The 13,653-nt window shown below is 46.0% G+C and overlaps 1 protein-coding gene and 1 non-coding gene across 3 annotated transcripts; both read left to right on the top strand.

Annotated features, from left to right (window-relative positions):
- The first annotated feature begins 1,223 nt into the window (after positions 1–1,223).
- Positions 1,224–8,594, top strand: EIF5 (eukaryotic translation initiation factor 5). 2 transcript variants are annotated; one of them, XM_027674035.1, is made up of 13 exons: positions 1,224–1,346; positions 1,517–1,709; positions 3,009–3,206; positions 3,737–4,016; positions 4,250–4,331; positions 4,556–4,728; positions 5,028–5,139; positions 5,796–5,935; positions 6,320–6,478; positions 6,663–6,824; positions 7,043–7,207; positions 7,417–7,551; positions 8,195–8,594. In XM_027674035.1, exons 4-13 carry the CDS (start codon positions 3,945–3,947, stop codon positions 8,285–8,287), a joined length of 1,293 nt encoding a protein of 430 aa, XP_027529836.1. In that variant the 5' UTR covers positions 1,224–1,346; positions 1,517–1,709; positions 3,009–3,206; positions 3,737–3,944; the 3' UTR covers positions 8,288–8,594. The 2 variants fall into 2 exon arrangements, with proteins under 2 accessions (XP_027529836.1, XP_027529835.1); XM_027674034.1 differs by lacking the exon at positions 3,009–3,206.
- On the top strand, positions 5,472–5,595 carry LOC113963315. Its single transcript, XR_003532738.1, has one exon. It is a non-coding gene; the product is annotated as a small nucleolar RNA SNORA28 (small nucleolar RNA).
- Positions 8,595–13,653: the final 5,059 nt, after the last annotated feature.

Here is a 13,653-nt window from a genome sequence, read left to right on the forward strand (position 1 = left end):
TTTATCAGTCATCTTCGTATTTGAATGCAGTTCTTCTGCATATCAGACCAAAAATGTTCCAAGATGAACTTGAACAGGAGGGGTGTTTCCTGTGACCACATCGATGTGATATCGAAGTCAGCCAGGAAACCTTCAAAACTAACTTCAGGCAGGAAGAGATTTAGAGTATATAACATTATCTAATGTCACTACTAGTTTTATTGTTGCTCCCTCTCTTTTCCTCTATACACCCACAGAGCTATCAAAAAGCTTTACAACATTATTCAGTAAGACACTGACAGGAACCGAGGAGCATTGTTCTGCTGGGGAGTGTTTAAAGGGGTAAGAGAGCTGCTTCACCAATCAATTCATAAAGTCAGGAAAAAGTTCTTTGCCACTTGAACATTATTGACAATCTAAAATACCCAAAATATGCAGTTCTTGTGATACTGCAAGAGTGCAGATGGAAGAAGATGGGAAAGGATAACAGGAAAGAAAGGACCAAAGTTTCCTGCTTTTTACTTGAATGTAAATCCAAATATGCATTTCACCCAGGGCCCCAATTCAGCTACATAGGGCTGGCAACACTTTATATAAAGAATAGGGTATGTGCATACGATAGTTGTGTCATCCTTTGTGAGGCAGCCCAGGCACTCAGAGCCACCCATCGCCGAGTCTTTATGACACTGAAGTTAAATAACAGGCTCTTCCCTGCACCCTGAAATCCGGATGTACAGGAAAAACACAACTTATTCAGAAGTTTAATTGCTTTAAATCATTTGAGACATAGTTACAGTGATGTCAAGCATTCGGTCACTGCCCTCTAGGCAGCCGGTCGCCTCCCCGGCAGGGAGGGCAGCCCTGAGGGGCAGCCGAGGACGGCAAAGTCTCTCGGCACACGGGGCAGTGCGGTGGGGCTGGAGGGGGCTCGGGGCCCCCTAGAAGCCCCCTTAGTCTCTCAGAGTCCCCTCAGCCTCTCGGAGCCCCCTCAGAACGTCCACAGCCCCTCGGAGCCTCCGCAGAGGCCCCCAAGCCCCCCTCGACCCCTCCGCACTGACTCAGCCTACGCAGTTCTCGCCCCCCCTACCCAGCCCGTCCAGCGCTCTCTCGCGAGACTCGGTCGCTGTAGACGCGATGTCCTTTGGGGCACTGGCAGGGGGGAGGGCGCAGGGGGCGGGAGGTGAAGCCAGGGCTGCCTTGATTGATGGTAGTCTTCACCAATAGACGATGGGAGCGGCGAGGTCCTGGCCAATAGCTCCGCTCCGAGGAGAGAGGGGAGCCAATGGCGGCGTCGGTGGGCGGGGCGCGCCGCTGGCTGATTGATCCCAGCTCTGGCGTTGTTCAGTCGGAGCGAGAACATTCTAGAGGTGAGTACGGGGCAGCCATTGCCGGGTCCCGTCCGCCGCCCCCTCCTGCCTCGGCTGCGCGCCGCCGCCGCCTCTCCCTCCCCCCTTTCCCTCTTCTCCCCCCTCCTCCTCTTCCCTCTCCCTCACAGGTGCCGCCGCTAACGATGCCCCTGATTGTGTCTTGCCCACAGATTGCCCGGCGCCGCTCTCCCTGCTGATACCGCCAGCCCCAGGACGCCGGGACCCGGAGGCTGCGGCGTCCGCCTCCGCCTCCCTCTCCGCCTGGATATAAGCGCCCCCTCGGCCCTGTTCTCCTTGCACAATCGGCTTCGTCGCAGCCCGGGGCGAGCAGCGTTGGGTTTATGTCTTTATTGGACGAAAACGGTGAGTGTTAGTACTGGGGTAGGGCGGGCGAGGGCAGCGGGGTGAGGCTGGGGGGAGCGGTTTGGGCTGGGCTGGGGCCTCGGCTTGTCGGTAAACGGCGGATAATGGGGAGAGGCTTTTGTGTAACGAAGCGTCCGGAACCTTGAGGAGAGGGGGGAGAGAAGCGACGGCGGGGAGGGAACAATTTAAAAAAACAAACAAACCTAAAAGCGCTAGAGCTTCACTTGCCGGGTTATTGTTTGTTGGTTGTTTGTTGTTTTTTTTTTTTTTGGTCAGGCTTCTTTGGGGTTTGCTTTTTTTTTTTTTTTAGTTATTTATTTATTTTCGTGCCGCCGCCATGCGACGAGACAAGATGGCGGCGGCGGGGCCGCGCCTCCCGCGCTGTGGGGAGGGGGGGGGGCGGTGGCGCAGTTCCCGCGCGCCGCGGGGGGGGCGCTCGGCCCCCGCCCCCGGGGGGACACTCGGGGGGCGGCCCTGGGGTGGAGGGGGGGGTGTCAGTGTGATGGGCGCATGCGCGGCTGGGGGTGACCCCCCCCCCCTTCCCCCCCAGCAATCTCTCGCAGCGCTGACTCAGTGCTTTAATTGCTGCATTTATGACTCATCACGAGCGGGGCGGGGACGCGGCGCTGTGCGGCAGGGAGTGGGTCTCGCCTTCCCGCTCTTTCCTCTGTGCGCGGCGTATGGGGGGAGGTGGTGCTTGGGATGAGGTGTCCTAAGGACCAGGAGAGGGAGCTTCAGCCTGCGGCAGACAAAAGCGGTAATCTGGAAGGAGGGGAAGCACCGCGCTCGTTCTGGGTGCTGGTCACCGATGTAGCTGCTGCTGCAAACGCGTGGTCAGGCTGCGCGGTGGTTCTTTTTAGACATCCCTGGGGAAGGAAACCTCGTGTTCGAAACAGAGTCCGCGGTGTACTTTTTGCTGAGGAAGGGTAAAACTGCGTCTGTGCTAATGTAGAACACAAGGCTTATACGAGTCTAACTGCTTCTGTGTAAAGAATTTGTAAACCTGACCAGAGGGACTCGGATCATGTTGCATCATAGATGTGCTCTTACGCGTAAATACTAAGAAGGCTACTTTAATGTGTCAGCGCTTCTGCCATTAATGATAACAACGTGATGACGTGTCAGAGTAGCCATGCTCTGTAGTCAGAGTTGCCTGTGTAGTCAGCCAGTTGTGGCTTAAGTACTCTTAGATCTGATTATAGAGGCACATGTTAATTTAAATATGTAAATACTGCTTAAGGCAACATTAATAATAGGATTCATCCTCCTTCCCCTTCCTCCCCCTCCCCTTCCCACAAGAAAAAAAATCATCTGGAAAAGCTGCTGCACTGCTCTGTACCTCTGCATTGCTAGGCTTTCTACAGTGAAGCAACTTCTGTCAGACTTTTATCAGGCTTATTGTTAAGTCAGAACTCAACAGAAGCTGCTATGAGAAACCATAAGTGAGAGGGAGAATTACGTAATTTTCAACTCTTTTCCACTGCGATTCAAAAACTGGTAAGCCATGTAAAAACTATGTTGGGCTACAGATTGCTGCTGCTTCATCTTACTGATATTTCTCAACATTGTGATAGACTTCCGTTTGTGTGATAGGTTCATGCTATGCTGTGGAATTTGAATCTGATTTCCAGATCTTTCTCCTGATTTCCTCTGCCCTGCCACATGACCCTTATGGTGCAAGATTCATGGGTCTCTATAACAAAACAAGCCCTTCCTTACTGATCCCAGAACTCCTGCAGGAGTTAATTGTACATAAAATAGTCTTTAACTGTTCATTAGTTTTTGGATAGTAAGAGAGGGTGGAAAGCTTTGTAGGTGTAGTTAAGGATAAGTTCCTTAGCAGTACAATCCAAGGTTGCTATTTTCAGTTCCATAGGTTGAAGAAAGTTATAGCATAAAGAATGTACTTCCTTTTTTTTTTTTTCTTTTCACCCTGAATATAATCCCTTACATAGCTTTGTAGCAGGAGCAGATTGATGCGCGTTAAGCTAAAATGAATTTTTTGTTCTGTTTCTTAATACTTGCAGAGCTGTTGCGCAGCCACTGGTACCTGTATTGGGGAAACATAGCATACAAGCAAGAACCTTACAGCCTCAGTGGCGAAAATTTTTTCATGTCAGAGACCGAGAACTCTTGCAGTCGTTTATGTCATCCCGTCTTCTCCAGACAGAAGATACCAAAAAACTGCAATCAAAGATCTCTTCATCTTATTGATAAAGCTACTAATAAGGCAAAATGTCTGTCAACGTCAACCGCAGTGTTTCAGATCAGTTCTATCGCTACAAAATGCCCCGTCTGATTGCCAAGGTAACTTCCTAAGCACTGGTGGGAAGCACTCCACTTGCTCTCCCAAGAGGAGAAAGAGGTGTGGGATAGTGATAATACTTGGCCACTCAAAAGGCAGGGACGGTGTCTGCTTATTTCTGTCCAGACTAAGGAGCTGCAATTCTCAGCAGAATTCTGGTGTAGTTAAATGGGGAATACGCACTGGGTTTGACTGTTGCAGTCACTTGACTTGGAATGCTATTTGTTTTCTTTAGGTGGAGGGCAAAGGAAATGGAATAAAGACGGTTATAGTCAACATGGTTGACGTTGCAAAGGCGCTTAATCGGCCTCCAACGTGTAAGTAGTGTGGAGTGACACAGCATTTTTAATGCTTTTGTGTTTGAAGTAGTGTTACATAGCTAATAAAGCATTAATACCATTCTTTAAAGATTGGTAAGAAAGAAATGTGAATATCTCAGGATGAAATAGTGAACAGAAAGAAGCAATAGTGTATTTACCGGCTGTTTAAAAATCACATTAATGATACAAGGGAGGTGGTGTTTACTGTGCTTTCTCTACAGATCCTACCAAATTTTTTGGTTGTGAGCTGGGAGCACAGACCCAGTTTGATGTTAAGAATGACCGTTACATTGTCAATGGATCTCATGAGGCGAATAAGCTGCAAGACATGTTGGATGGATTCATTAAAAAATTTGTTCTCTGTCCTGAGTGTGAGAATCCTGAAACTGATCTGGTGAGTGCTCTCTTGTCTGTATTAATGGTGACACTATGGAAACACTTCATTACGTGTTTGTGCAAGTGGTGCAAAGTTTAAAGCTGACTTGAATATGAAAAGAAAACCCAGTACACATGTTTATGCTCTTAGGGAAAGTTTTAAATCTATAACAGTTCAAAACTGCTGAGCTAAATTGCTACTACTTAACTTCCTCTGTGTTAATCCTGTGGAGATGATAATGTAAAAGTCAGGTTTAGGCTTTAATGCATAATTGTTTTGTAAATGAAATGTTAACTGAAGATTGTTCTCTCTTGCAGCATGTCAATCCTAAGAAACAAACTATAGGTAACTCTTGCAAAGCCTGTGGCTATCGAGGCATGCTTGACACAAACCATAAACTCTGCACGTTCATTCTCAAAAACCCACCTGGTAAGTGCCTCTCCTTACTTGCTGAGAGTAAAGAGAACTTCTGTATGAGTGCTGTTAATGAAAAAGAAAAATAATTAGCTCACAGCTAGTTGAAGTGTAAAAAGGCTCCAGCCTACTCCTAGAGTATGTTTGGGGATCAGGATGGAAGAGCTGTGCTCAGTCTTTTTCCTCATCGTGCTGTGTCCTCCCTGGTAGAACTATTTGTGAAGAGCTGGATTTACCTGTGCAGGACAACTGAGGAGGAGGAAAGGTAGTTAGCAGTAGCTCATGGCAGTTCCTTAAAATCAGTGTGAGGTAAAAGAGTAGGAAGTAAAAACAGTAATGTTCTATGCAAGCAACACTCTGTAGTAAGCATCTAGTTGCCTGCTGCAATTTAAGCTTGCTAGAATAGAAAAGTCTAACCTATTCCAGGGGTCTCTGCTTTGTGAGGTCACCTGTTATATAGACTTGGACAATATTGGTGAGAAATAAGACTGTGACTGGAACCAGGGGTTTCCCTGCCAGATGTACATCTGCCCTGAGTGTATTTGGGGATTGGTACTACACATAACTTGCTGCTAATAAAAGCATCCAGACCCACATAGGGATTTGGCAGAGGTGCAGGGATTTTGTAGCCTGCTCTAGTTCATAGAACAAACATTAAAATTCACTTGCAGAAAGTGGTGACACTGGTACAGGAAAGAAAGAAAAGGAGAAGAAGAACAGAAAAGGCAAGGACAAAGAGAATGGTTCTGTGTCCAGCAATGAGACACTTCCACCCCCACCACCAGAGGAGATTACTCCTCCACAGGTTGTGGTAAGTAGAAGGGAAAGTGGGGAGATAAGGGTGTGTGGTGTCTTGTTCTGATTTAAAACTTAAAAATCACTGGCATTTCCTCCTCGTCAACATTGCACCAAAAGCTCTTACTGTCTCCAGAACTTAAATGTTGGAATATATAGAGAGAGGTAAAACTGCGCTTGAAGTAACCTTACAGAGGGTTATAAACTAATGTCTAGCTTCTAGTTTCCGTTACTTCTTTCCTATGTTTGCCCTTTTTCTGTGGTCTTTGACTTGCAAATTGTACTGTAAACCTTCCTTTAGGTTTGTAAAAATGCTCTCAAGTTGGTATCATTTCTACACTTGCTTATTACTAAACCTGCAGTAACACTGTGAATCTCTTGTTTTGCTTTTGTGTTTTAGGAGGAGGAGGATGATGATGACTGGGGTGAGGACACAACAGAAGAAGCCCAGAGGCGTAGAATGGATGAAATCAGTGACCATGCAAAGAACCTCACGCTTAGTGAAGACTTGGAAAGAACCGTGGAGGAGAGAGTCAACATACTGTTTGATTTTGTGAAGGTAACTATTCTTTGGTTGTTTGCTTTAGTGGTATAAAGTGTTCGTAAGGAAACTAAAAGCAACGTCTCTAAGCTTCTATCAAAACACTGTTTCTGCCAGCAGTGGGAAGGGAAGGGTGCAAAGAGTGTTAGCGCAGACTTCAAGTGGCATTAAAATGTTTCTCTCTGTACCCATTTCCCTGTAGAAAAAGAAGGAAGAAGGTGTCATTGATACTTCGGACAAAGACATTGTAGCAGAAGCAGAGAGACTGGATGTAAAGGCCATGGGCCCGCTGGTTCTCACTGAAGTCCTTTTTGACGAAAAGATTCGTGAACAAATAAGAAAATACAGACGTCACTTCCTTCGTGTGAGCAATTCCTTCTTCTGCACTCACTGTTCTGAGTGTTTTGTAGCGATAGCCTGGTACTGTGAGGAAGAAGACTGACTGTAGTGTTTTGCTTTTAAACTCCTTACCTAGGGAGAACTGCTGGGAGGGATAGTATGAACTGCTGTAAACCTTGTAATTCAAGGTTCAAAAAATTCAAAAAGCTAATTGAATCCCTTTTGCGTTTATCACAACTCTAGTTCTGCCATAACAACAAGAAAGCCCAGAGGTACCTTCTCCATGGCTTCGAGTGTGTGGTAGCCATGCATCAGTCTCAGCTTATTTCGAAAATACCACATATTTTGAAGGAAATGTATGATGCAGATCTTCTGGAAGAAGAAGTCATCCTTAGCTGGGCAGAAAAGGTAAAGGGTAGTGTGTTATGTACCTGAATGTAGTCTGTTGCATCTGGCTTCTCTGTTCTGGTGTGATAGCTTGTGCTGAGAGAAACTTTTCCAAAAACAGGCTGTTCAAGGCAGTGAGTGAGTTTGGAGGTCCAAGTTGGGTTCTTGCTGTGTTTGGGTATGGTCTGGTGTAAACTCTTCAGTGTTCAACCAAAGTCTGTGTCTTTCAGGCCTCAAAGAAATATGTTTCAAAGGAGCTTGCCAAAGAAATCCGTGTCAAAGCAGAACCATTTATTAAATGGCTAAAAGAAGCTGAAGAAGAATCTTCCGGTAATGAAGAAGAGGATGAAGATGAAAATATAGAGGTAGGAAAGGCTAGTTCATTGTCAGCTCCAAGGTTGCACTGTTCCTGCATGTTTAAATCTTGTAACCTTTTCCTGGTGCAATTTGAAATAGCTTCCTTGGTGCATTACTGTGCCCATGGGGAACTGGAGGAACACTCCATTCCTGGGGCTTGGTTAGAGCGTTCTTGCTACACTACACTAACTGTAAGAGCATTTGGATAGCCCAAGACTGTCACTCTGGAATGGTACAGTAGCAGCACATGTAGTAGTAGAAGGTTGATGGGAGGTATACAAAAAAAATGAGTGTTTTAAATAAATTAGTGGGGGGATGTTTGTTAAAACAGCTGATGAAAGAATAACTGACCCTTTTCCTCACAGTTTAGGCCTAGATAAAGTCTGTTAGTTACACTCCACATGGCTGTGGCTGGAACAAGTTTTGCATGTGGGTGATTTGGTTGTTCTCCTGCCAGTACTGTACACTTCTCTTCTTGGGTATGAGATCCTGCTTCCTGCAGATGCACATGCACAGCTCTGCCTTACAAAGCAGCGTGTTAAGTGGGTCATGGCCATGGACAGGAGGGTGGTTGGGGGGGAAGGTGTTACAGTTAGTCCAGTGCTTAGTGTCAGTCGGTGCTGTAGTAAAGCAAGTGTCTTGTCTCCACAGGTGGTGTACTCTACAGCTGCCAGTGTACCTAAAGTTGAAACTGTGAAGCCTGCAAACAATAAAGATGACGATATTGATATTGATGCCATTTAAAGTGATGCAACATAGCTTCCAGCATAGTAATGCAAACTTCTCTGCATTTTCTGCCAGAAGTGTGATTTGTATGTGCACAAGCTGAAATGGCTTAACATCCTGCTACTCTTTGTACTCTAAAATGTATCTTTTTACTGTGACTGGTCTTGTGTAACTAAGCCTAATACCAAGGAGTCAGCACGTCAGTGAACTGATCTAGTTTGCAACTGGCATGTTCTATTTTGTTTTTCTAACTTGTGTTGGACACATACTTGGAGCACATTTATACAGTTGTGGAAATAAAGGATTTGGTTTTGGTCAATCTTCATTTGTGACTCAACCCCCTTATTGCTTTTCCAAGTAAGTATTTACACAGCTCACTGAAACCTGCGAAGTTGGAGATGCAACGACACTCTTGAATGAGACAGGAAAAAAAAGCCTTAGCCTGGAGGCTGTTCCAGCACTGGAGATTTGAAACCTGGGCAAGAAGCAGGTGTTGAGTAATCTACAGTGTGTGGCTGCCAGCTTCTTAAAACAGAAGTCAGCTGTCTGCATTCTGATCCTTCCAGGCTTTTTTCTTAAAAAATATTTCCACTGTAGAAGTTGGGTTTTGGTTTGGTGGGTTTTTTTTCCTTCCCTGGGGTTTTCAACAGCTCCAAATACAGGACTAGAGCTGTGGAGCTGGTACTGCTGATAGTTGGTGTCAGGGTCACTGTGGCAGACATGTCCTGCTCCAGCGTGATTTGGGAAGGGGGTGAAATCTGGTGCCTTGAGTGCAGGAGTCCCCAAAGCTGACCTGCTCATCTCTGGAAGTTAGTGTCCTGAAGGCCAATGTTGAGGAATCGGATTCTTTGAGAAACAGGACAAAGAGAAACCTGGTCCACTGAAATCAGGAAGCAAGTGTGATATGGTATGTGACAGGTTTGGACCTAAGAGTAGATCAGGGCAGGGTTTTTGTTGCCCTTCACAGCTGTCTGCTCTGGAAAATCAAGAGTGGCAAGAGAGTGACTGGGTTTACTTTTTGTGGTCTCTTACATTAGATTCAGTATGAGCAGTTTTGAGAGATCAAGGCTCCAGTGCACAGAGCTGCTTTTTCTAATCAAATCATTTTAGCAGAACTTCAGATTGGACAAAGATGAAGATTGTGTTTGGATGGTTACATCAGGGGTGGCTCGAGCTGCACGTTCTGTTCTGTGGTGGGAGGTGTAAGTCTAGGAACTTGTGTGTGGCCCTGGCAGTGAGCTGTCACTTGGCACTAGCACATGTGGCAAACAGTACTAGAAAGATAGGGTGAAACCATTTGAAAGTGCTCTTTCATTTAAGGTGGAGGTTTATTGCAATAGTACAAAACCACAATTACAGGTTTTATTCTTGGCTTCTGCCTAAAAGAAAATCTGTTCACTGTTTAAACTGGGTTTGCGTTTCCAAAGTGTCGATTCTCATGCATGTTGGAAACAGAAGGCGTATTACTAATCCCTGTCTGCCCTCTGAGGAATACACCCCTTCCTCCTTGTGCAGGCACACACCTCCTTCATATAACTGTTGCAAGCACATCATGGCAAGTGTTTGCCTGCCAGGCTGGAAGGTTGAGATCTTCTGAAAAAAATCCCAGCTGAACACAGCATGTTTGTTAGAAAGCTGATGATTTTGCCTGGTACTGCTATAGAAAACTATGGGCTGAGTTTTAGTCACATGGTAGCAGGGTGGGTTGGTGATGTGGTTATAAAACACCTCAAATTGTGCCTCCCTGATACCTGCTGCAGTGGGAGGTGGGTGCTTGTATATTAGGCTTGTTTTATAGGTAGGGGTTTGAGTTGTCTTTGCCTTTCTGAGCAGAGTTCTTCCTTTCAAGGGAATAATGGGAAACCTTTGTCTTCCCTGGGAGTTTGTCACAGCTACCATGCTGAGAAAGGCTGTGGCCGTTACCTGACTGCCCCAGGGAGCTCTGCAGCATGAGCAGCACCTCTCCCAGCTCTCTGAGCCTGGCTCTGAGCTAGTCTAGGTCAGCTCAGCTCACTGACCGCATCATTTGCTCTGTGCCGATGGTCTGCAGGTGTGGTTTTGCGGTTCAGGGTTGGTGCTGTCTCTAGGACGTGACTGGAAGGTTTCTGTCTGTCTGAGGTACCTGTTGTGTGGTGGTGGCTGCTCCTAGCTGCGACACAGTGAGGCATTTCGGGGATGGTCAGTCCCATTTTAGAGCAGACTTGATCATAATTGTGGGCTGCCACCAGTGGGGATAATCACTTGGTTGTTCTTTTTTTCCTAAGATGTAGAGACTAGCAAGACAGACCTGTTCCTTCCAGTAGGGAAACTAGGAAATAAATCCACCCAAAAATGTTTTTCATAGGATCAATGAACTGGTGATGCCATAGCAAAGCTATATGATGGTAGATTTGGAGTAAACATGGTGGGAGCATGCAGGGACTGAAAGCATTCTTGTGTGTAATAGGCCACAGGTAGATCAGATTAAGTGCATTATGAAGTAGTGCCCTAATTTCAGACACAGTGGAGGCTTCTAAGAGCACCAAGGCCACCACTATGAAATTCCTGGTGCTGAGTTACACTTCTCACCCTATTTTCACATGCACATTGCTGTTTCTGTCTCAGATCATTAACTGATGATTCCACCGGCAAATAAAACTTGAGTGTTTGTCTTGTATTTCTTTAGGGAAGGAAGAAGCCTGACTTAGAAATTTCATGAACCTTTAAATGTATTGCCACTGCTATCTGATTAAAAGTCACAAGTACATCTTCAAAAGGCAGCTTGGATTTTAGATGCACTCTGCTCCAGGCTTCAAAGAGACTCCTGGCACCCAGAAAGGAAACAGCGTTGGGTGATTTCTCTCACTTCGTGTTGTACGGTCTGAGAAGCTCAGTGTGAGTGCTGCCATTTGGCAGGTGGAGGGTCTAGCGGCAGGTCCATTATCCTTGGCTTTACAAACCCTCATGTCCCTGCAGGAGCCTGCAGTTCAGCAGCGGCTCCTCGTCATCCAGCATGACGGGAGCTGCTCAGCTGACGGCTTTGCTCAGGATAGCATCACGAGTGGATGAAAGGGGCTCAGAGGCTCCAAATGGAGTTTGAAATCCTGACTGTTGTGCACATAAGAAGTAAAGTTGCCTGGTTTTACTTTTATCAGTGAAAGCCTAAAAGTTGTCATTAGGCCAGTTCTTCCCCAGCTGGATGTGGTAGGATGTGTATTATATAAAAGTATGCTCTTTGCTCCTGAGAGTGCACAGCTCCAGCTTGGAGCGAGGCACTGAGTAAAGATAAGGAAAAGGGATTTGAAGGCATTGCAACAGGAAGAACGAATGTGATGAATGCTTTTTGTTTCCCTCACTGTGGTAGCAGCTTCCCCCACCAGTGTAACCACAATGTGATGCTCCCAGAGATCGACTCTGCAGGATCGCTTGTGTGAGGCATTACCATGAGTGTGTCATTCCTCTCTGCTAGGATCTTCCCATTCCTTGGGTTAAGAGGGTTGCCAGAAGATCCAAATCTCCACCCAAATCAAACAGCTCGGTTGATTTGTTACTGTCCAGAAGTACCACAGAGTTAAAAGAATTGATTTATAACTCTAATAAATAATGCTTAGCATGTGGGTGTATTCCAGTTGTGTAAGTTCTGAACCTTAGAGTCTGAAAAGAAGAGGTGCCGCTGAAAAGTACTTAAGGTAGCAATCTGTAACGAAGCTGTGCTTTCATTTGTGGGCTGCTACAGGGTAGTAATGAAGATCACAGGAACTCTGGGCTCCCAGTGAAAGCAGTGAAGGGAAATGACAAGGAGAGATAGAACAAAAGTAGCTGACCCACCAATTAGTCTTCCAGCTGTTTTCTTCTCAAACTAATAACTCCAAAAAGCCTCAGAGGGCTGTTGCTGAGAATTGACTCCTTGGCATTTGGTCACACCACTGAACCGTGAAGATGTGGATCAGAAAACCCAGAAGTGAAGACAACAAAAAGCAGCTTGAAAGCAATGCTCTTTTAAGCCTTGTATGTGAAATACTGTTTGCATGCTTAAATTTCAGCTTAAGCCTTATGAAGTTGTTGGAGCCACTGAGATTACTTACGTGCTCGGCAGGCTGCTCACATTGTCTATGTTTTTCACTTTGAAGACAATCATCTTGCTGCCACGGAGGTGTCAGAGTTCGTCTTCAGACCTGGAATTGGAGAGGAGCTGTTCTGAGGGCACCGAGCAGCTTTCCCAGGATGTCACTTCCTTACCTAGTGCAGACCAGCACCAAGGTATCTCCGCAGCTTCCTTAGAGCTGTTGCAGCTGACATACATCAAGGACATGGCCCCAGCACTCAGGTGATGCTGCTTTTAATTTAGTAAAATTCTAAAACTCCTCAATTTTTTTCAGAGCAAAAGAAAAAAACATATTCAGTGTTTTGGGTTAGGAACGCAAGAAACAGGTTCACCTCATCATCGTAAGTGTAACAGAGGGAACTGTTCTTCCTGTTGTAATTAGTGTCTGGCAAATCCAATAAATGCTAAGCCATCTTTTCCTAATGTCAGTTTTTCTACTTGCACGTGCCTCAAAGTCGTTGCTTGCTCAATGGCTGAGGCTCTTCAGTATTTTAGCCACAGCAGAGTCCTGTGTTTCTGTGAGTGGGATGCCATTAGCTTCCAGTGCTGACCACGCAGGTCACTTGTGAAGGGACAGGTCTAGGGTGAAGCCAGGAAGTCAGATCAGTAAGGCAAGGCTGGGATCAGCAAGGTCCATGGCTGGGTGGGGGTGCACAAGCTTTATGAGGGCCCCCATTTAAGTGCTGAGGTGGGGAGGCCCCAGAAGGCTTCTCTCAGGGCTTTCTCACACTGCTCCTTCCACACTGCTCAGCTCCAAGGTCACTTGGCTGCACCATATCGGAGCTGACCTTGAACACAGGCAGCCCCACACCTGCGAGGAGGGGAAAGAGGTTGCAGAGCCTATTCCTGCTCCCAGGACGCTGACATTTTCTGAGGCTGGAGCTGGAGAGTGCTGCTTTTTCTAGTGGTAATCTCACCCCGTTACCGTGGTGTTAGAGCTGTTTTCTGCACAGTATTTTCTTTCTCAAGGGGGAAAGAGGTGATGCAAAGGAGAGCTTTGGTCCAAGAACCATAGCCACTTCAGCCATACATTGCAAGTAAGTGAAGTACCACCACCAGGAACAACTCAGCAGGAGGTTTGTGTGGGTGTTTTATTATTCTCTGTGAATTTTTGCTTGATACTGTTTTTTATATTTATCTGATATTAATAAAACCCAGATAACTGCACTGACGTCAATGGAATTTGCCTTTGTATCTGTGCAATTAAGGTAGACATCTGACATCTTTAAAAGAAACATGAGGAAAGTATATTTCCCCCAGAGAATCCCATCCCTGTGTTGTCAGGGAATTGTTAATAAAT

The sequence above is a fragment of the Neopelma chrysocephalum genome, unplaced genomic scaffold (genome assembly GCF_003984885.1).
Source record: "Neopelma chrysocephalum unplaced genomic scaffold, ASM398488v2 Primary Assembly neopelma1_24, whole genome shotgun sequence".
NCBI classification, from domain to species: Eukaryota; Metazoa; Chordata; class Aves; order Passeriformes; family Pipridae; genus Neopelma; species Neopelma chrysocephalum.